Below are 22,289 nucleotides of genomic sequence, written 5' to 3' on the forward strand. Positions count from 1 at the left end.
CAGGCAGGGCCGTATTAATGCACAGGCTAAATATGGCAGTAGCCTAGGGGGGCCCACCTGTCAGGGGGGGCTGATTGGACAGAGTGTGTGTGTGTGTGTGTGGAGGTGGGGTTCAATAATTGTAGAATTGTGGCAAGATGCGGTATTAAAAAATTAGTCTATGGTTGAGTTTTCAATCTTGTTAATCTTGCTGAAATTATGACGAATTCTGAATTATGACGCTGTCTGCCTAATTTTATTGCGGAATTTGTCTTCTATGGGGGCCTAAGGCAACTTATAGCCTAGGGCCCCATCATACTATCTTAATTCGGCCCAGGGCCGAAGTACCTTTCTAGCCTCTCACAACCACGCACTGAACAAACACCAACTCTCCTTTCTTAGGAATTAGACGCAACCCCGGTGTGTGCAATATACCCTAAGTGTGCAATAACTAAAAGCGATGAAAGCAGAATCACATTGTGTCACACTGCATGTCTGTTGGTACTGTGTTTGTGATGTGTCTTGCTAAACTTTACTGTATGTGTGATCTGAGAGCCATTTACCATTAGCTGCTTTATTCTTATTTTTTAAATGGGATGTCAATTTAAATCTTTAATAGTCAGAATTAGCTCCATTTCGGATAACGTCTGGTACCATTCAAAATAGTGTAAATTTTACTCTATGGTCAGTGTCATATTGTCAGAATCAATTCTACTGAGCATAGTGTCAACATCAACACTGCAGTGGATAATCATCTCGCTGTAGTTGAGTTTCAATGACACTGGCTTTTGACTCCACTGCATTGACTCCCCGCACTGTTGGAAATACTCTATCTGGAGTTACAATATTGGTTTACTTTGCACTTTTGACACCCCATTTTTTTACTGTGCACTTTTAAATCCCTCGGCAGTGGCAGGTATGGATCGATCTTGTCACACGGAATCGTCCCCACCCACACAGCACGTTGTCAGAGGTCCCGTATATAAACACCTGCCTTCCCTCTCCTGATCCTTAGACCAACACGCCCTCATTCTTACACTGGGCACAGCACGGCATGGCACGGTACAACATGCTGTTCAAACTCAGCAAGGAAGTCAGCCAGTTAGTCAGTAGTGTGGAGAGTTGACACACTCAAGCAGCGAGTGTTGGCTTAGCCAGCGAGAAAAGGAAGAGAGACGATTAGGTAGAGAGGTGACAGGAAAGAGGAAATATCAGACTAGAAAGAGAGTAGTTGTGCATGTTAGATTGGCATATCAGTGGGCAGTGAGATACAGGTAGAGAGAGAGAGAGAGAGAGAGAGAGTGACAGACAGTGATAGAGAGTGAGAAAGAAAGGGAAAGAGTGATCTACATTGCTGCAGATCTGAATCATACCTTGCTATCAAAAAACAAACAGACTTTTAGAAAGAAACAAACCGGGCTGCAACTGTGAACACAGCCATGGAGCAGGGGACTGCAGACCCAGCAAGGACACTAGTAGCCACAGAGGAGGTGGAGGGGAGAACAGAGCTGCCGGACCACTGGACACCCACAGACGGACAGACAGTCTGGACACCCACAGATGGACCTCTTCAGCAGCAGCCAGGATCCGACGCCACTGAGGTCTGCAACCAACACCACCACATAGGCACATAGGCACCAGATAGGCAGTCATGGGTAAGTGGTTAGGGCGTCAAACTTGTTGCCCAAAGGTTGCCGGTTTGACTCCCAACCCACCAGGTTGGTGGGGGCAGTAATCAACCAGTGCTCTCCCCTATCCTCCTCCATGATTGAGGTACCCTGAGCATAGTACCGTCCTGCCGCACTGCTCCCTAGGGGCGCCACTGAGGGCTGCCCCCTTGGACAGGTGAGGCATACATGCAATTAAAATTTTTGTTGTGTGCAGTGTTCACTTGTGTGCTGTGGAGTGCTGTGTCACAATGACAATGGGAGTTGGAGTTTCCCAATGGGCTTTCACTTTCATTTTCACTCACAGTGAAAAATATGGGGCAGCCGTGGCCTAGTGGTTAAGGAGATGGGCTTTATATCAGAGGGTTGCAGGTTTGAATCCCACCCTCCCACTCCATATCTTGCTCCATGGCTGAGGTGCCCTTGAGCAAGGCACCTAACCCCACACTGCTCCAGGGACTGTAATCAATATCCTGTGATTAAAATAACTGTAAGTTGTTTTGGAGGAAAGCTGTAGGTATTGGGATGATGATACACTTGACAGTCTTTTGAGCTAAACTTACAATTTTGGATTTTATTTCAACAGTTTATCACTACAACATTTTTACCATCAGGAGAACTTGGATCAGCAGTAGACAAGTTCTCTTCATCAGTTCATCGGGAGCCAATCAAGCTGTTGGCCAGCAAGATTGCTCGAAAAGTTATCCTGTGTATCATCAACTTAAAAGAGCTGATTTCCCATTTTCAAGAGTGTATTTGGCCCCAGAGTGTTCTCTGAGTCAGTGATTCCCAGCCAGGGGAAAATGAACAAAATATGGAGCATAGTCACATTTGCAAATAGAGCATGTGTAAGAGGGTACTCGTGGTATGCCAAAAAGGCTTAGGGTTGCAAGCAAGAAAGAAAGCACTTTTTTGGGGGGGGAAGTTTTGGGGCCTTCCAGCCTTTATTATTACAGGACAGTGGAGAACAGACAGGAAATGATTGGGAGACAGAGATGGGGGAGGGCCGGGAAATTACCCCGGTTGGACTCGAACCAGGGTCCCCGTGGGCATGTAAGCCCAAATGTGGGGGGCTTAGCGCGCTGCGTCACAGCGCCCCCAAGAAACACTGCTCTATGTGTTGAATTAACTCTGCATTTATTGCTGTGCACCACTAGGCTTCGCCCCCCGATCCCCTGCTGGTATGGGCTCCCTCTGGGCGCCGGATGCTGTCTGGCCTGCTGGGCCTGAACGTGGTGCTCCTCGGCGCCGCCCTGGTGGCTGGGGACGCATTTCACCCCCGGGGCCTGAGGCACCAGGAGCCCATGGTGTACCTGCTGCTGCTCATGATGCTCAGCCTAGCCTGGATGCTCTGGTATCTCACCTGGGCACGCCACCTGCCGGGCATCACCCCGCACAAGGACCACCACGCCGGGGGGATCACTGTGACAGGTAAGGGGGTCGGGCCGGGTTGTGGCGGGGGTGGCAAAGAGGTCAGACTTTGAACGTGGCATAATTGTTGGTGCCAGACAGGCTGATGTGAGTATTTCAGAAACTGCTGATCTACTAGGATATTCACACACAACCATCTTCAGGGTTTACAGACAAAGGGCTGAAAAAGACAAAATATCCAGTGGGCATGACTTCTGTCGACGAAAGTGCCTTGTTGATGCCAGAGGTCAGAGGAGAATGACCAGATTCATTTGAGCCAATGAAAAGACAATTGTAACTCAAATAATTACTCCCATAGTAATAGTAACTCAAATAATCACAACCAAGGTATGCATAACAGCATCTCTGAACACACAGCACATCTATGCTTGAGGCAGATGGGCTACAGCAGCCGAAAGCCACACGGAGTGCTACTCCTGTCAGCTAAGAACAGGAAACTGAGGCCACAATTTGCATAGGCTCAGCAAAATTGGACAATAGAATTTGGATAAATGTTGATGAGTCTTGATTTCTGCTGCAACACAGGGATGGCAAGATCCGTATTTGGTGTCAACAACAACATGATAGCATGTATACATCCTGCCTTGCATCAAAGGTTCAGGCTGGTTGTGTAGTGGTGTCGGGGATATTTTCTTGACACACTTTGCCCCCCCCCCCAGTACTAATTGAGTATTGAGTATCAACAGTATTGTTGTAGGCGGTTAAGGTCACCCTGTACTAGCAAGATGTACCTAATAAAGTGGCCAATGAGTGTACTTTACATGTCATATAAATACCATCAACTATAATTCACACACTTTCTCTATGCTTGGAGGCAGGGCTGCATTGGGACCAAAACATGATTTGCTCAGTCCACTGTTTACATTAAAGATAGACCAATGGGCCGACCTATTTAAATCAAGGGCCATTCTCTTACTCTCTTATTCCCTCAAACAAACAAACAAACAAACAAATAACAACAGCATCAGCCCCTGAGGACTTTGCCCTCTATGCCAGGTTACCAGCCCAACCCTGCTTGGGGATGGCATATCCAGAGAGCATTGCATGTTGTGAGACTTAACGACTGGGCACGTGAGGGCTTGGCTGGACCCGCGCTGTAATGCGGTGAAAGCGTGATGATTTGTTGGTACAAGCTCTCACATGCCTCGAATAAACATGCAATTAGTGTGTGAATAGGGACACCAAGCCCATCCAGTCCGCCCGGTCTGTTTATCAAACCATAAAAGCTCATTAGGGAGAGAAGAACAGGACCAGTCATATTTCCTGGTGATTAACAAGCAAGAGACAGATAAAGTCAAGGGTATGGGCACCGCTCTACTGTAAACCTAATTAGTCTTTTCAGTAAATTATGAATGAGAAGTAACTTATTAATTTAATTTAATTTAATTTAATTATTCATTTACTTAACACAAAGCTGTGGAGACACACAGTAAAAACATTGAATGTAACGATTAAGTTTTGATGTATAAGGTTGAATGTCTTAAATGTTAAATTCTTTTTTTGTCAATGCACAACGTTCCGCTAGTGGAATGCTGTGCTAGGGGAAAAAAAGCTGTGCTTTAAAAAAAAAACAAAAAACTACCACTGAACTGCCATTACACATTCAACATTTCCGTTGGCTCAAAAGTTTACTGTAAAGTTTTTATTGCTTTTGAGGTATTTTTATTTAGGGTGGCCATGGCCTAATGGTTAAAGGAGGTGGTCTTAAGATCAGAGTGTGGCAGCTTCGAATCCCACCCCCACTTCTTCCTTCACCTCCATCCATGGTTCAAGACTCAAGATTGTTTTTAATGGTCCCGAGGGAAATTTGTCTTGGACATAGCTACCATATAGCCTACACACAACACTGATACACATGACGCCAAAAAACCAAAACAAATAAAACGGATAAAACGGCCAGCGGCCCTCAAGACATAGGTTCCTCACCCCTGTACTACGGCCTCCTACACACGCATTACAAGGATGGTAGTTGTTAATGACCTGCTTTACGTTCACAGACACAGGGACAAAAGAAAGCCTACACCTTTTCAAAAACCTTTTCTTGTTTTGAATTGGTTCTCTGAATCGCCTACCAGAGGGCAGCAGCTCATATTCTGGATACAGAACATGTGATGGATCCTCAATTCTTTTCCTAGCATGCCTAACTACAGACTCTTCATATATTGCTTGGAGGGTGGGGTAGTCCAGGGGTGTTGTACGGGGTAAAATGTGACTTGAGTTACCAGGGCCCTGTATTATCAGGGGCCCACACAGTGTCTCATTTATGTCGCCTCGTAGATATACAGTATGGCTGAGGGGGTCCATTGGAACTGATGCTACATAGGGCCCACAATTTGCTGCTACGCCCAGGGGCGGATTAAGAAATTATGGCCCCCTGGGCCAAACACTGTCTTGGCCCCCCAACCCCCCAAAAAACGCACCTTGACCCTGCTAATCGGACATGCTAAGAGAACTATACACAGTGCTCACACCTAGCAGGTAAATGGACACTACGGTACACACCAGTTTCCCCATATTATAGAGTGGGGCAGAACTATATACGGTACATATAGTGTGTGCGCAGAGGCACAGCAACACATTTTTGGCAGGGGGGGCTGTTGGTGGGTGGGCAATATGTGTGGGGGCCCTCCCACAGAAAACTTTGCATTTTTTAAGATGCAATTTCCTGCATTCTAATCAATTTTAAGGCAAGGAATGGCAAATCCCATCTCACTTAATCCCTGAGATTTGATATGTTGAGATGACATGCCACACATGATGCTATTCAGAGATTACTACCCATCCATCAGTCATGACTGAAAGCCCCAAAGCGTAATTTTGAATGCTGAATCCACCTAACAGTAGGTAGGCCTGCACACAGCAGTCATTTTTGTAGCAACCACAATCAATGAGCAAGTCATGAATTCAAATAATTGGAAAGATAATTCTAGCAAAGGTGGTTTTGAAGGCTAGTTTTGGGTAGTGGCCATGGGGCCAAGTTGGCCTGGCCCCTTGGGGCCTTGGACCTGACTTGGCCTATGGGCTGGCACAGGAAGCTCCTTGGAGCTCCACTGGCCCCCTGGGCCTGGGCCCGGTAGGCCCGTGCATTACAGTAATCCACCCCTGGGACCAGCAGTGAGTTTACTGTGACATGGATGAAGAAATTAACATAACAATAAGTGTTCTCATGGCAATAGGCTTGTTTGTTTTGACAGAGCAAACTGTGAAATTAGGAACATCTCTAACAAACAGAAATATTGCTGTACAATATCTTGGATGGGCTGAGAGGGAAAAAAAGCAGTGGCGCCTTTTAGCCACTTCTCAGACTTCCCTAATGGCAGCAGTGCAAGAGTGATATTGCTTGTGTTATATTGCCAATACTGCATATAGGCTTTGCAAATGTAGAGCTCAATCAATAATCTGGAGGCGCATGTGCACACACACACAGATTTTTTGTTAATGCTGGTAATAACGACATCCTTTTCTAAAAATATTTTTTATAACCGGTGTACATATTCCAAATCATTGACATGTACAGGTGCTAACAAACACACACACACACACACACCGAGTACATAACAAATCAATACTAAATACATAATGGCTTGCAAATACAGTCTTTGTCCATTTTTACACCGAAAAAAGCTGTCTTCCCCTGTTGATCGTTCTATTCAGAATGATGCATTTTTGGTGTAAAAGAGCACACACAGTTTCAGTACAATAGCTCTGTCTTCCTTTAGTACAAAGCCTCTTGTCACACATAAAAGTTTTGGTATAATAAAATGTTTATTAATAATAATAATAATAATAATAATAATAATAATAATAATAATAAAGCATGATTGTAATAAAATATATGACCCCCCCCTCAATAGCAAAAATTCTGTGGGAAACACTGAAGTCTGTTACATGGCCATGATTTCTGGAGTAGACTACATAATAATATAATAGAAATTTAAAAATTCATCCCGATTGTAATTTGAAAGTATGTCCATGATGGGAGTGTCTCTGTGTTGGTTGTCCTCGTTGATTTCCATGGCAAGTATTACTTAAAACACAGCAAGCGGGCCCAGAATCCAGTCACTTTGACTTTCTCAGCCTTGCTCTTCTTGTTGTCTGTCTTGTTCTTCTTCTTCTCCTCCTTCGCTGCCTTCTTCTGGGCTTTAGCCAGGGCTCTCAGCTGCTTCGTCTTCTCCGCCTCTCTGACCTTTTTTTCCAGTTTTCTGATCTTATCCAGCTGTGACTCGTCCACTTTCATGGTACTGGCACAGCTGTTGGGATCCTGTAACGCAACAATCAAAGAAATTAAATACTGCAATGTCAAGGAATTTAATATCATCTATAAATACAGTGCCTTGAAAAAGTCTACACACCCCTCTTCAAATGTCAGGTTTTTGTGATGTAAAAAATGACAGAAAGACGAATAAATTCACAACTTTTTCCACCTTCAATCTAAACTATTAACCTGTATGATGCAATTGAGAAACAAGCAAAAAGCTTTAAATGGAAACAATAGAAAATACAAAACTTCAATTAACATGGTTGCATAAATATACACACCCTTAAATTAATACTTACTTGCGGCACCTTTGGCTTGTCTGGGCCATTCCAAAACCTCAATATTATTCTAGTGAAGCCATTCTTTAGTAGATTTAGGCGTGTGCTTAGAGAAATTGTCGTTCTGAAAGATTAGTTCCTCTGCATTTTCACCTTTCTACCAGGGGGCCGAAGATTTTGTGCCACTACCACGGCCCCTGTGGAAATGTTCATAATTCCCTCCTCCCTAATGAAGGCCCCAGTTACAGCTGAAGAAAAACAGCACAAAAGAACAATGCTGCCACCACCATACTTCACGTTAGGTATGGTGCTATTGCGGTGATGTTTTGTGCCAAAAATACCTTTTGGAATTATGTCCAAAATGTTCAACCTCAGTTTCACTTGACCATAACACATCTTCCCACATGCATATGGGAGATTACAGAAGTATTTTTTGAGAAATTTACCTCACCAAGATTGAACTTTTTGGTCATAATTCAAAAGGGTATGTTTGGCGCAAAACATCACCACAATAACACCATACCTAACATGAAGTATGGTGGTGGCAGCATTGTTCTTTTGTGCTGTTTTTCTTCAGCTGTAACTGGGGCCTTCATTAGGGAGGAGGGAATTATGAACATTTTCACAGGGGCCGTGGTAGTGGCACAAAACCTTCGCCCCCCTGGTAGAAAGGTGAAGATGCAGAGGAGCTAATCTTTCAGAACAACAATTTATCCAAGCACACACCTAAGTCTACAAAAGCATGGCTTCACTAGAATAAGATTGAGGTTTTGGAATAGCCCAGACAAGCCCAAAGGTACCGCAACTAAGTATTAATTTAAGGGTGTGTATATTTATGCAACCATGTTAACTGAGGTTTTTTATTTTCTATTGTTTCCCTATCCAGACTGGGGGGTAAAAGTGCCCGCACCAACTTTGATGTCGTATAACTCCTGAATGACTAAAGCTATGACTACGAAACTTTGTGACTTTTCCTAAAATGAAGTTGGCTACAGTGTGATACCAAAATATTAAGTTTATCATTTTTGTTGTTGCCATGGCAACGGTTTTCTGACAGGTACGCCTGACCAAAAATCACTGATCGAAGTCTCATCATCATCACTTTTCATATTTTTTCAGACACCCTTGTGAACATTTGAAGTGGTCTGAAGCAATTAATAACCAAAATTGATGTGCATTACCCAAGTTAGATGGAAAATACATTAAGGTGACATTTTGGGCAATAAAATCAGGAAATGACGTCATAATGATGTCATAATATCCAATAATGACACGAAACTGATGTCATTCATAGATCTTTGGCTGAAGATCATCCCCTCCAAGTTTGGTGGTCATACGCCATTCGGTTCCTAAGTTATGAGGGGGGGGTCAAAAGAGCCCCCCCCCGGTCCCAGGAATGCCAAAAAAGCCCGGTCTGGATAGGGTTAAAGCTTCATGCTTGTTTCTCAATTGCATTGTACAGGTTAATAGTTTAGATTGAAGGTGGAAAAAGCTGTGAATTTATTTGTCTTTCTGTCATTTTTTACATCACAAAAACCTGACATTTGAGGAGGGGTGTGTAGACTTTTTGAAGGCACTGTACATTTGTCCACTGAAGCTACTTTTTTGTTTGTTTCTTTGTTTTTACTGTCTTCTACTTTTTGTTTGCTTCCTTGTTTTTACTGTCTTCTACTGGAACCCTGGCCTGGGAACTCCCATACTGCCATTAGTTCTACACAATCGTTTCGATCTGAAAGGCAATAATAATCTCACTTGTGATTGGCTCTGGTGTTAACCAGGCAACTGGAACCCTGGTGGGGTCTGCCCATTGGTCAGACAGCCCATAAGTCAGATCATAAGCCATACAGGATCATCACACAGCTACTGGGCTAGGCTAGGCCACACGTGGGCATGTCTTTTCAGACAAAAACATGCCTTTACTGGCAGGGTTAGGAAGAATTTTGGTTTGAGCATAGTTCTTACTACTTAAAAGTGAATATTTACAAACTTATGAAGCTAAAATAATTCTATGCTGACAGAACATGCCTTTAATGACAGCTAGGGTTTGGAATTGTTTAGGTTTGGGCGTAGTTATAACGTGTGGTCGGACTAATGGGCTGTCGGACTAAGGAGCTGTGTGACCAATGGGATGTAACCCCAATGGTCCACTTTTTGGAGGGAAGTCTACTTGACAGGACAAAGAAAAGTACCTGATTGGCAGCAGCAGTGGGAGCCTGGTGTTTCTTCCACCACGTGCACTTGGACTTCAAAGACTTGGCGATGACAGGCTCAGCCACTTGTTCAGTGCTCTAAAGAAGAAAGAGAACATACGGTAATGTTAGATATCCACAGTTTATGAGACAGCGTATATATTCTGCATGCTGACGTACACAAGCACAGCCAAAGAACAGGGCTCTAAATTAATACCAGCCAACCGGCCAAATACTTGTAAAATTTCAGTTTTGGCTGGAGGAAAAGACCAACTTACTAGCCACTTTGACCCACCATTAGTGAGTGTGTGTTTGACTACTCAGCATCTACAGTAGGCCTACTTGCCAGTTTGACTGGTGATGAAAAATGTTATGAATTTAGAGCCCTGGTTAAGAGTGAAAACTGTGTCTCACCGCCAGCAGCGCCTGTGTCTGGCTCCTGAGCTCCACCACCATCTCGTGGTTGGCCATCTCCTCCTCCGCATCCAGATCGCCACCCGAGCATCCAGGCAGAGGCTCCGCCAGCAGCGCCTGTGTCTGGCTCCTGAGCTCCACCACCATCTCGTGGTTGGCCATCTCCTCCTCCGCATCCAGATCGCCACCCGAGCATCCAGGCAGAGGTTCCTCGAGGCCGACACGCGGGCTCGCAGCGCAGAGAGTCGGCTGGGGCAGGAGTTCGGAGATACTCTCGACAAGCTCAGTACTGCCACCAGCGGTTCTCTCCATCTCCTTCTCGCTCCTCAACCACTCCTCCTCTTGCTCCTGCTGTCTCAACAGAATCTTCATCTCCAGCTCCTGCTCATCTTTCTCGTCCTGAATTTGCTGCTCTTGCCTCCACATCTCGAACATCACCGCCCACATAAGCTTCCTCTCCTCCCACTTTCGCATTCGGATCTCATCCTCCGCATCCAGATCGCCACCCGAGCATCCAGGCCGAGGTTCCTCGAGGCCGACACCCGGGCTCGCAGCGCAGAGAGTCGGCTGGGGCAGGAGTTCGGAGATACTCTCGACAAACTCAGTACTGCCACCAGCGGTTCTCTCCATCGGGATCGCCATGCAGAGATCTGGAATAACATTAGGCTTTTTACTCGAATTGGCTAATACCAGCGTTAGCTAAAACTCACTTAGTTAGCTCGACAAACTGGGGTTGAGCTTATTTGAAGTAGTCGCTATCCACCCGCTAGGGCTATATTTATAGCGAAACACGATCAATTAGGCATCAATTATCGTCTTGAGTGGCACATTTTCACCACATTCGCGGAAACAGATATAGGTAAGCTTACAGCTTGAGTTAGCCTATGGGGGCTGTCCATCATCGATTTCCCGCGTTACCATTTTAACTTTCAGCTACGTTTAATTTCGACATAAAAACAACGTACATATAATCAGAATTACGTTATTTTTCGGTTCAAACTTTTAAAATACATTATTTGACAGGTTCCCACTCACCTTTCAGCAAAACAGGTGTCTTAAAGAGAAATATTTCATGAAATTAGTGTGTTAAGTCGCAATGAAATGCTTTCCAAACTCTCAGTAAAAAGAATGTGTAGAAAGTAGAATGTTAACTTGTTTCCATGGCGGCATATTTTGAAAGTAAATTTCGCGGTGACGTAGCGCCAATGAAGGTGGATCTGGAGCAGAGCCATTGATAAACTTGATAAACATTGATTCCTATTCATGACTCTGATCTGGAGATTCTGGCGCTGTCTGCATTGCAGCAAGTGGCCTGCGCTGTTGGCACAAGACTAGCACATCTCCAGGTCCAGGATTGATGGAGTGCATGCTTGCTAACAGATGCTTTTGCTTACTGTACCTGTGAAAAACACGAAATTTCAAAACAGTTGAAAAGTGAATGCATGAAAGCCAAGCAAAAAAAAAATAACAAAAAAAATATATATATTTTTTGCAATTGTAGTAAGCAAAAGTATCCGTTGCACTGAAGGACATGTTGGACGTCTTTGACCCTATTACTCTGTGACTGAGACTTGTTCTAGGCTACAACACATTACTTCTCATTCTTCTGCTGTCCTGTCTTGCGCTTTCATATATTTGTCTTGTTTACTTCAATTAGGCCTCTCTCTATGTCCTTGCAAGTCACTTCCTTTGAAGGCCTCGTGTACATGTGAAGAAATTATCAATAAATCCAACTTTGATGTTGAGCATGTAATGGAACATGGTCACTTTTTTGTTCAGAACTAGGGATTGTGCCCAAGCAAAGCTACAAGTTGAGCATGGTGCAGCCATATTACATTACATTACATTGCATTGCATTTGGCATTTGGCATTGGCAGACGCTTTATAACCAAAGCGACTTTCAAAAGAGGACATAATCGTAGAGTGCCATAAAGTGGTGTCCTGGGGTACTTATTGTTTTTAACTGAGATGTTTTGACTCTGACCTGTTGTGTTCTGTTTGTCAAAAAGGGTTAACAGACATTTGTTGTAATTAGTGAGGAGTTGAGGTGTCCTTGAGCAAGACACCTAACCCCACGTGGCTCCGGGGACTGGAACTAATACCCTGTAAACAAATGTAAGTCATTTTGCATAAACCCATCAGCTCGGTGATGTAATTTGCTTTCCTGTGCCCTTGTCTCTGTGCCCCAGTGGTGCTGATGGTGTTTGCTGGGTTCAGCCTCCTGCTGCATGTGTTTAAGATGGGCTACTACATCATGATGAGCGACTGCAAGCCGGTCACCAAGGTCATATTCCCCTTTGTGGAAGCACCCTTCCTCGCCCTGCAGGTTGGTGCATGACAGCTGTTTGAAAATCTAATGCTTTATAGGCTGATGAGAAGATACATTTAACATAAACTGCAGGATTAATTCATGACCTATGGTACATGAATGTTATCCGTTGTTTTTGTTGTATTATCCATTTCCCCCCTTTGTTACCTGTTGGCAGGCCTATTTGCTCTGGTCTCACTCCAAGGACTGCATTCACAAGCACAAGATCATCACCAGGTGCGGCATGGTTTTTCAAAATGATCTCGTATGTGTTCGTGCACTTGGTGAATACACACCAGTTTTGTGTTACAATAGTTATTGTAGAGTAGAGTAACTTTCTTGATAAAGGAGGAAATGAAGGTGAAAAGAGGAGATTGTGGTGATTGGTGTCTGATATGGCTTAATATCTTGTGTTGACAAAATGTGATTATTCATCTGATTCTCGGCTCTTATAATGAAAAGCAATACATTAAAGGGACACTGTGTGAGATTTTTAGTTGTTTATTTCCAAAATTCATGCTGCCCATTCACTAATGTTACCTTTTTTATGAATGCTTACCACCAGCATCAAATTCTAAGTTTTCATTAGGACTGGAAAAATTGCACTTTTCATGAAAAGGGGGATCTTCTCCATGGTCCGCCATTTTGAATGTCAAAAAATAGCCATTTTTAGCTGCAAAAATGGTTGTACTTGGACCATACTAGAAAATAATTGTTTAATACTTAGTAAACTTTCATGTAAAGATCAAATTTGGCAATAGGCAGCCCAATTTCAATAAGCAGCATAGTTGCAGTACCTTTTTTGACCATTTCCTGCACAGTGTCCCTTTAAAGAGCAATGTTTGCTTTATCTGTGCATGTGTACATGTGCAGGTGTGAGTGTGAGTGTGAATGTGTAGTGTATCATTTTGCGTTGTCTGTGTGACACTGAACTTGTCTGTGTGGCACTGAACACGTCGTCTCTCTCTCTCTCTCTCCCTCTCTCTCTCTTTCTCTCTCTCTCTCTCTCTGTGTGTAACTGTGTCAATGTTGTATTTTCATGCTTAGGTCTGGGCTGCGCGCACGTGTGTGTGTGTGTGTGTGTGTGTGTGTGTGTGTGTGTGTGTGTGTGTGTGTGTGTGTGTGTAATTGTGTCTATATTGTATTTTCATGCTCAAGTCTGGATTGTGTGTGTGTGTGTGTGTGTGTGTGTGTGTGTGTGTGTGTGTGTGTGTGTGTGTGTGTGTGTCAGGGATGGAAATAAGCGCCCGTCCACCTGCCAATGACGGGTGAATTTGGCCTTTGGTGGGTGAAATATGTCAACCCACCAGTCACCTTGACGGGTGAATTTTTTCTACAGGTGCCCTGGTTAATGCTGAATTATACGCAGCATCCTGCATCAAAGGTTTAAGCAAATTGGTAATGAAGAGTTATTGGAATCACAATAACTGAATTTATGACATCTGATACAAAAATATTGATCAGGAAATGACCTTACTTGGCATTGAATATGAACTGGTAAAAATGGTGAGTAGTAAAAATTGTGAGTGACTGGTAGATTTTAAAATCTACTTGCCACAGTGACTGGTGGAGATTTTTTTTAAGTTCCACCCCTGGTCTGTGTGTGTGTACGTCTCGGTGTGTCTGTGTGTGTGTGTCCAGGACTGGGTTGATCATCCTGCTGAGTGCGGATCTACTGCTGTGGCTGAACGCAGTAACCGAGGACACGGTTCACATGGAGATGGAGATGGAGAGGCAGGAGAGGGATGCCACGGGCAACGGCGTCACACCCGCTAATGACGAGGACACTCCTGAGCCAGGTAAAGAAAGACACTTTCATTACATTACACACGTGGAGATGGAGAGCAGGGCTGCCGTTAGGCATAAGCAGAGTAGGCAGAGTGCTTAGGGCCTCAACCACTTTGCCCCCCAAAATTGGGTCCTCCTAAATTGAGATTGATTACATTTTTTAAAATATTTTTATTAAATTACATTACAAAACATGCATTTATGAGTTATCAAGGCCCATTGTTTTTCAGGCATTCCGGAATTGTGAATACTGGAATTATTATTATTAGTAGTAGTTGTAGACGTAGTAGTGGTAGTAGTTGGCCTCCTGACCAGTTATGCGCAGGGCCTCCAAAACCTTAGCAGTGGCCCTGATGTAGAGACAGGAAATGGACACCACTCTGATCCAGGAACAGTGCAGGAGGACACACGCACTCCAACACACATCACTGGCAGGGACTAAGTTTTAAGTACATGGTTCGGTTACAAAATGCACAGTCCACGTGGAGATGGAGATGGAGATGGAGAGGCAGGAGGAGGACACAGTGGGCAACATTAAGCCTTCTAAAGACATTTTCCCTCAGAACGAGGGCATGGTGACACCAGGCTAACATGTCCGAACATCCTGCCTGGTCATTTTTTTTCCCAAAGGTCTCATAAACTCTGCCCTGTGTCAGAAATGACAATATATCTCTAGTCCAGTGGGTCTCAATGTTCTTTGCTAAAACATCTCCGTCTTTGTATTTTTTTCCCCCAAAGGGCTCATCAACTCGACCCTGTGCCAGTGCGGCCAGCGCACATCGTGCGGGGCGTTCCGGAAGGGCATCGAGATTCTGTACCCCTTCAACATCGAGTTCTACCTGATGGCTGGTTGCATGCTGTACGTCATGTGGAAGAACGTGGGCCGCCGCGTGCAGGCCGTGTCCTCCCCGCATCCGGCCGAGAAGGTGACGCTGCGCAGGCTCTACTCGGGGGGCGTCCCCCTCGGGGCAATCATGGGACTTCTAGTGCTGGTGGCAGGCCTTACCATCTTCATCCTGTACCAGGTGAGGGAGGGAGGGTGTGTGTGTGTGTGTGTGTGTGGGGGGGGTTGTCTCTGTGTGTCTTTGTTGTGGTGTGTGTATATGAGTGCGTGTGTGTGTGTGTGTGAGAGAGAGAGAGAGAGAGGGGGAGAGAGAGAGAGAGAGAGAGAGAGAGAGAGAGAGAGAGAGAATGCAATACAAATTCCCTGTGCAATACAAATGCTTTGTTGTGTGTGTGCGTATACAATATATGTTTGTTTTGACTGTGTTTTGACTATTTAAATGAAGCATTTGTCTGGGAAGCGTTGCTTGTACTCAACTGAATACGCTAAGTAAATGCACATCTTTGTTTTGACCTGTCTCCAATCTCTCATCCTTCATCGCTGGCTGAATAGGATGAGCAGTTCTGCACGCTCTACTGACCACAAACATTGTGTAATGTATGGCAGTGCTATATAAACACAGTCTATGTGAGGCACTTTGAATCGCTTGAGTATATGGACTTTAATTGACTATGGACCATTTACCTTATGTATTGTATGTACAGTATGCGTAGACAGGGGTGAGGCAGCAGCCTGTGTGTATGTGTGTGAAAGTTTACCAGTACCTTAGGCCAGTGGTTCTTGAATTTTTTTTCTTAACGCACCCCCTTCTCTGTGCCGAAGACAAGCCGCACACCCCCTACCCAAACTTCTACACGTGTATTCACACAAAAAAAAATGTTTAAGTGACTAATTACAATGATTGATCAATACCGCAATGACTTTAAAATGGGGACCGAAATGTGTTTTAATTTGCCCTTAATTTGGTGTAATTATGTTTGCAAGCAGAATTTTGGTCACAGCCTCAACACAAACAAAATTCCGTGCACCCCCTGAAATCTCTGGCGCACCCCCAGGGGGTGCCCGCACCCCAGGTTAAGAACCACTGCCTTAGCTTACCTATGTAAATGCACTTAATAGAGCAGGGGCCATTTCCGTCTGTAGATGAGCCAGCAAATATAATGTGTACTGCATTTGTGTGTGTAGATGCGTAACATGCCTTACCTTACCTTTTCTGTGGAAATTCACTCAATGGTCCATGTGACATTTCCTTACACAGGTGCGAAAGAGGCAGCAAACACAAGCACTTACCTTGCCTCACCTGTCCTATGGAAATGCACCTAATTGACCAGGTGTCATTCACATACACAAGGTCAAGTTTGCAATGTTGCAATTCAACAGAGTCAAAGAAAAGGGGGGCGCACCTTGCATCAATTTTTTTCTTTATTTTTCTGTGCACAGACGCGTTTCGGCGTGTGCCCGAAACGCGTCTGTGCACAGAAAAATAAAGAAAAAAATTGATGCAAGGTGCGCCCCCCTTTTCTTTGATTCTAAGTATTCATTTGGGACAGCACCCTTAAAAGTTATCAAGAAACCTGAGTGAAGCCTGCTACCTACTTGATTTAGCAATTCAACAGAGTAACATCAACAATATGAGTGATAAAATCAAGCTCTATTACTTTCATAATGGTTTTAATGAACACTGCAAAATGTACTCATTCCTAGGTGTGGGTGGGCCATGGCAGATACAAGAATGTGGGTGGTCTCTTGGGCCAATGTCTGAATGGTTGTGTCCACATCGCTCAATGGACTTTACCCAACGGTGTAGGTTTGGTTTTTTAAATGGTGGGGACAAATTGTTTATTTTTTTTACATTCTATTTGTGAAAAAGTGGTGGGGACACTTTAAACTCTCAGTAGTGGCATGGACATGTCCCAACCATCCGCCCCATAAACGACGTCCATGATTTTAGCTCACAAAGTTTACCTCATTGCTTTGGATAGTCATGTAATCATGCTTCGGCTTGCCTTTCCCATGGCAATGCACTTACTTTTTTGACCCTTTGCAATTTACCATGCAGACCTGTTGCTTTTCAACCCTCAACTCCCAGAGAGTAACACATCCAACCCTGAAAATTTTAAAAATAACACAATTTATCCAGGTGTAGGTATTGAATTTAACCCTATAAGCATTGAACTAACACTGTAACACTTCCTCTTCAGGTGTGGGTGAGCCAGGTGGTGCTGCGCTTCACAGCTTTTCTCATCTTCCATGGCTACCACTTGGCTTGATAGTGACCGCACACTATCCAAGTGTTAAATTAAACCGACTGTTAAATTGAACTCTCCTATTGCAGAATTGACCTCTATGAGTGTTAAATCAACACCACCATATTTGCTCTGCAGGTGTGGGTGAGCCAGATGGCGCACATCAACCCTGCTCTTCTACGGCTAGTACTACCACCTAAAGAGTAACTAACAACACAAGAGTGTTAAATTAACACCAGGCAACACTTCACAGCATTTCTCATCTTCTATGGCTACCATTGGCCATCAACACTTAGAGAATAACAATAGCACCATGGGTGTTGAATTAACACAATTAAGGTTTCTCTCCATATCCAGGTGAAGGTATTGAATTTAACCCAATAACTGTTGAATTATCACTGTGACACTTCCTCTCTGCATTAAAACGTTTACATTCCTGCTTTTCTACATCTAGCAGCTGGCTGTCAACACTTAGAGAGAAACAGCCACACCATGAGTGTTGAGTTTCACCCTATAAGAGTTGAATTGACACCACAACATTGGCTCTCCATATTCAGGTGTGGGTGAGGCAGGTGGCGAAGCGCTTCACGGCCTTCTTCCTCTTCTATGGCTACCACCTGGTCGTCATGCCCATGATGGCCCTCTGCTCGCTGGCGGGCACGCTGGCGCACGAGCTGGACCGGCGGGCGCGAGAGGAGGGCCACAACCCCACGCGCAGCCTGGACGTGCTGCTGCTGGTGGCGGCCGCGCTGGGGCAGCTGGCCCTGTCCTACTTCTCGGTGGTGGCGGCGCTGGCGCAGGGCGTCGGGGACACGCTGGGGGGGCTGGATCTCTCCTACTCCCTCCTCAGCCTGCTGGAGCTGGTGATGCAGAACGTTTTCATCATCGATGGGCTGCAAAGGCACCCCAGCCTTAAAAAAGGCCCCAGCAGGAGGCCAGGAGGTGTGGAGGCCATCTTTAAGGTGTGTGCGTGTGCGTGTGTGTGTGTGTTGGTGGGATTAGATGGTGGTGCTGTTGAACATATTCATCATCGACGGGCTACACAGACAGTCCAGCCTTAAAGGCAGGGCGAAGAGGAAGAGCCTCGTTTTCAAGGTGTGTGTGTAAGGAGGGTTGTGGGGCAATTATTGTCATCGACTACAGACACCACAGACTCAAAGGCCGCGGCAGAAGGAAAAGTCTGATATTTAGTGTGCGTGTGTCTGACATCCCAGAGATAAGGGTCAAGAGAAGGAGCACCATCTTTACAGCTGTGTTCACTGTGTTCTACACCTTACGGTAGGGGACACATAGACGCGAATTTGGCCAAGCGAAGCGAACTTCGCCATTCATTCCTATGAAAGAGGCGAGGGCAAGCGAACAGGAGCGAAGCGAAGCAAAATCATTAAACCAAGTTTAATATTATGCAAATGAGGAGCGAATTTGCCTGCGGCGGCCCAATCAAATCAACAACATAACTATTCCATTCTATTTGATTCGCAGCGACGAGCTGATGACGGTTGAGCTGTCAATGAATTTCGCCTCTCTTCGCCTCGCTTGCTTCGCCTGCTATGTGTCCCTAACTTTAGGGGTATTCCAAGAAGCTGGTTCAGTAGTAAACCAGGTTAAGTTATCCCTTGGAATAGAGGTTAATCATTTATTAGAAGAGCATAGAGTCATACCTGATAACTGCAAGATAACAGATAAACTACTGCAAATGTGTAATCCTATATTTGAAATAACTGTTTATTTTATTTCTATTACCCACTACCAGAGGAGAAAGGCCAGTGAACAGGCCGCTGCAGAGGTGGATGGCGGAGGAGTAGGCCACTCTCTGCTGGACCAGGGGAAGGGAGCACCAGAACAAGCGGCTCATGACGAAGAGCAATCAAATAACCACTATAGCATGAAGAGAGTCATCCAAGAGATCTGCTCCTTCCTCATCCTCTCCAACATCATGGTAGGTGGAGAACTACCATACTACCATCCACCTAAGAACATATATTTACTGGTCAATACCCCTAATATATATATATATATATTGTTTTTTTTTTTGGAAAAAGACCATATTGTCATAATGTTAAAGGGATTATCTGGAGTTGAAGCATATTGGGCTCAAGATAATTCCTTTAAGTTCAGGTTTATTCTTGATCTATTAGGCCTAGTTGAAGTGAGAGTGTAGCTGTTGTGGCCAAATAGCCCGAAGCACATCAAATAAACAAGTCCGCTCACGTCACCTCTTCCTTCTATGACTGAAGAGCTATAACTTTGCTCTAGACAGTCTGAGTGCACATCATCCATCTAAACAAATGCATTTACAGCTGCTTTCCATATGAAGAGGCACAGGGTGGAACTCAAACGGGCTCCTTCCATCCTTTCCTTTGAGCCCTCGTAATGTATGGCTGGACGTCATTAGATGATAAAAGTATTATTCAGTATCTCACAGAAGAAAAATTGAAAGGTCATTATCTCATTTGCAATTGGGATGTTGAATGGGGAAAAGCCCTCCCAAGAAGATGCTCTGCCTATAGTAAGTTGTCAGTGAGGAAACTTCTGCTTTCTGTGTGGTGACACCTCGGTAAGAGGCCACAAGCAACAGGAAAGGACAGAAGGAACTAGTTTGTGTTGCAGCCATTTTTATTTCAGTCTGTGCCTATATCTCATCAGTCTCTAAACCAAGGCATTGGCTCGTGTCGTATGGTGTCATGTGGTCCTGACTGTTTTCCATGTGGTTTCCCACCATGCATGCGTCTACTTTTTCACTCTTTGACGATTTGGCAATTTGTGCTCTGAACCACTCAGCTATAGCACACGTGATGAACCACTCTTATATTTTTCATCGTCTACCACAGCTGCTTGTGTATGTGTGATCTGCCTATAGCTTAATGTAGGGCCTACTGTATGTAAGTGTGTGTTTAATATTAATACATTTAATAAATATGTTTAATATTTGTGCAATAATGTGAGTAATGCCTTATGTATTGCAGCTGTGGGTGATCCCAGCGTTTGGTGCCCACCCCCAGTTTGAGAACGGCCTGGGGAAGGAGTTCTACGGCTTCAGTGTGTGGTTCGTCCTGGTGAATCTCGGCCAACCCCTGGGGGTCTTCTACAGGATGCACTCGGTGGGGGCGCTCATGGAGCTACTCATCTCTGCCTAAAGACTAACCCCCCAGATTGCTCCAAGGACTGTAACCAATACCCTGTCTCTAAATAACTAAGTTGCTTTGGATAGAGGCATCAGAGCTAAGTGTAATGTAATGTAATTTAATTTCTGAATCTATAGGCCAGCTGCTGGATGTCTTGTACAGGAGGCACTCGGTGGGGGCGCTCATGGAGCTACTCATCTCTGCCTAAAGACTGACCCCCCAGATTGCTCCAAGGACTGTAACCAATACCCTGTCTCTAAATAACTAAGTTGCTTTGGATAGAGGCATCAGAGCTAAGTGTAATGTAATGTAATTTAATTTCTGAATCTATAGGCCAGCTGCTGGATGTCTTGTACAGGAGGCACTCGGTGGGGGCGTTCATGGCGCTACTCATCTCCGCCTCACTCAATGACTTCACCCACATATTTTTAAATCTGGCCCACTGAAATGAAGACTATATAATGTACCTTATAGTACGTTGTAATTTTTAACATAGACACTAGCCCCTGGGTGTCTTCTATAGGATGCACTCGGTTGGCGCCCTCATGGAGCTACTCATCTTCGCCTGAACCGAGCACAATTTTATGGCTGATATAGTAATTGCTCTATCTACAATGGGCCAGCCACTAGGGGTCTTACTTTTTTTACAGTACATTTAGAATAAGCCTTTATCCAAAACGACTAAAGCACTCAGTGGGTGCGCTGATGAAAGGGTTGCCAGATGTGACTGATGATTTCCAGCAAAAAAAATGCTGTTGGCTTTGTATTCTATGTTTGTGTGTACCTCAAGGGGGTGCAGAAAAGGTCATTCGTTTCTATCAGTCTAATTGAACATTTTCTACTTGTGATGTTTTACGTCAAATCACAGGCTATTGACTTGGATTTTTAATGTGCTTCACAAAAATTAGTGTTGTTCAGTTTGTGATTGTGCTGTAGTTTTAAGTTTAACAAAATACGTTTGAAATAAGATCATCTCTTTGCTGAGTCTTCATACTAAAAGAAAGGAACTTGAATTAAGTTAACAAGTTTGGTACCGTACATCAGGCTAGGTCCCAAGTGTATTGAGGCCAGACTAAACACACATAGTTACACACATAGGGTACATTTCCAAAATGCGACCTTGCATCCTCCACTTGGGCTTGTGGCCTCACGTTTTGCTGATGTTCTGCCTCCATGGAGAAAACAATTACGTTTCCCTGCAGTCAGCCTAGCCAAAACAATTTTTGGGGACTATTCTTCATTTACCATCTTGTTTAAAAATGAGAAAATAGACTTTACAATTGAGCTTTTGCAAGATATTGAAATATAATGCTGTTGTCAGTGATGTCATCACGACATATTACTTCCTGGTACGAGGCCACAAGCACAAGTGGAGGACGCAAGGTCGCATATTAAAACGCAGCCATATTGTATAGGCCTACCACTGACAGACTACACAACACATGTACCCAGATGCAGCACAGGATCATCCCAAAGTTTCACATCAGGTGTCTGGTGTAACACAGCTTCATACCCTCTGTGTAATGTCAGATTTATGGAAGAACCTGTACACTTGACATGAAGTACTGTACACTTGACATGAAGTACTTGACGTAATTTGACTCATGCCCTATCACATGCTGCATGTGCAGTTTGTGAGGGATGAGTCAAATTTAGAGGGCCACTTACTATGACAGTGAGAGATTTGAACAAAAAAGTAGAAACATAAAAAATAGTGACATACAATGTATGGAATTAAAAAACATACAGAATTCATAGAAGT

General features: G+C 44.3%; 2 protein-coding genes across 2 annotated transcripts; one reads left to right on the top strand and one right to left on the bottom strand.

Moving 5' to 3' along the window:
• Positions 1-1,418: 1,418 nt before the first annotated feature.
• On the top strand, positions 1,419-21,496 carry LOC134467569 (proton channel OTOP3-like). The gene is made up of 9 exons (XM_063221414.1): positions 1,419-1,580; positions 2,804-3,077; positions 12,406-12,542; positions 12,703-12,761; positions 14,166-14,323; positions 15,051-15,337; positions 17,960-18,364; positions 19,156-19,341; positions 20,369-21,496. The coding sequence occupies exons 1-9, from the start codon at positions 1,419-1,421 to the stop codon at positions 20,537-20,539; spliced, it is 1,839 nt and encodes a 612-aa protein (XP_063077484.1). The 3' UTR covers positions 20,540-21,496.
• Positions 6,570-11,375, bottom strand: LOC134467250 (uncharacterized). The gene is made up of 4 exons (XM_063221155.1): positions 11,252-11,375; positions 10,217-10,866; positions 9,803-9,901; positions 6,570-7,338 (listed from the first exon to the last, which is right to left on the bottom strand). Exons 2-4 carry the CDS (start codon positions 10,856-10,858, stop codon positions 7,102-7,104), a joined length of 978 nt encoding a protein of 325 aa, XP_063077225.1. The 5' UTR covers positions 10,859-10,866; positions 11,252-11,375; the 3' UTR covers positions 6,570-7,101.
• Positions 21,497-22,289: the final 793 nt, after the last annotated feature.

The sequence above is a fragment of the Engraulis encrasicolus genome, chromosome 17 (assembly GCF_034702125.1).
Source record: "Engraulis encrasicolus isolate BLACKSEA-1 chromosome 17, IST_EnEncr_1.0, whole genome shotgun sequence".
Classification (NCBI taxonomy): domain Eukaryota; kingdom Metazoa; phylum Chordata; class Actinopteri; order Clupeiformes; family Engraulidae; genus Engraulis; species Engraulis encrasicolus.

Excerpts from the sequence above, each read along its gene's own strand:
- LOC134467569 (XM_063221414.1), top strand. The coding sequence starts at position 1,419 with ATGGAGCAGGGGACTGCAGACCCAGCAAGGACACTAGTAGCCACAGAG. Across the intron at positions 12,543-12,702 it reads CACCCTTCCTCGCCCTGCAG|GCCTATTTGCTCTGGTCTCA; the intron begins GTTGGTGCATGA and ends ACCTGTTGGCAG. Across the intron at positions 14,324-15,050 it reads CGAGGACACTCCTGAGCCAG|GGCTCATCAACTCGACCCTG; the intron begins GTAAAGAAAGAC and ends TTTCCCCCAAAG.
- LOC134467250 (XM_063221155.1), bottom strand. The coding sequence starts at position 10,858 with ATGGCGATCCCGATGGAGAGAACCGCTGGTGGCAGTACTGAGTTTGTC. Across the intron at positions 9,902-10,216 it reads AGACACAGGCGCTGCTGGCG|AGCACTGAACAAGTGGCTGA; the intron begins GTGAGACACAGT and ends TTTCTTCTTTAG. Across the intron at positions 7,339-9,802 it reads CCACTGCTGCTGCCAATCAG|GATCCCAACAGCTGTGCCAG; the intron begins GTACTTTTCTTT and ends GTTGCGTTACAG.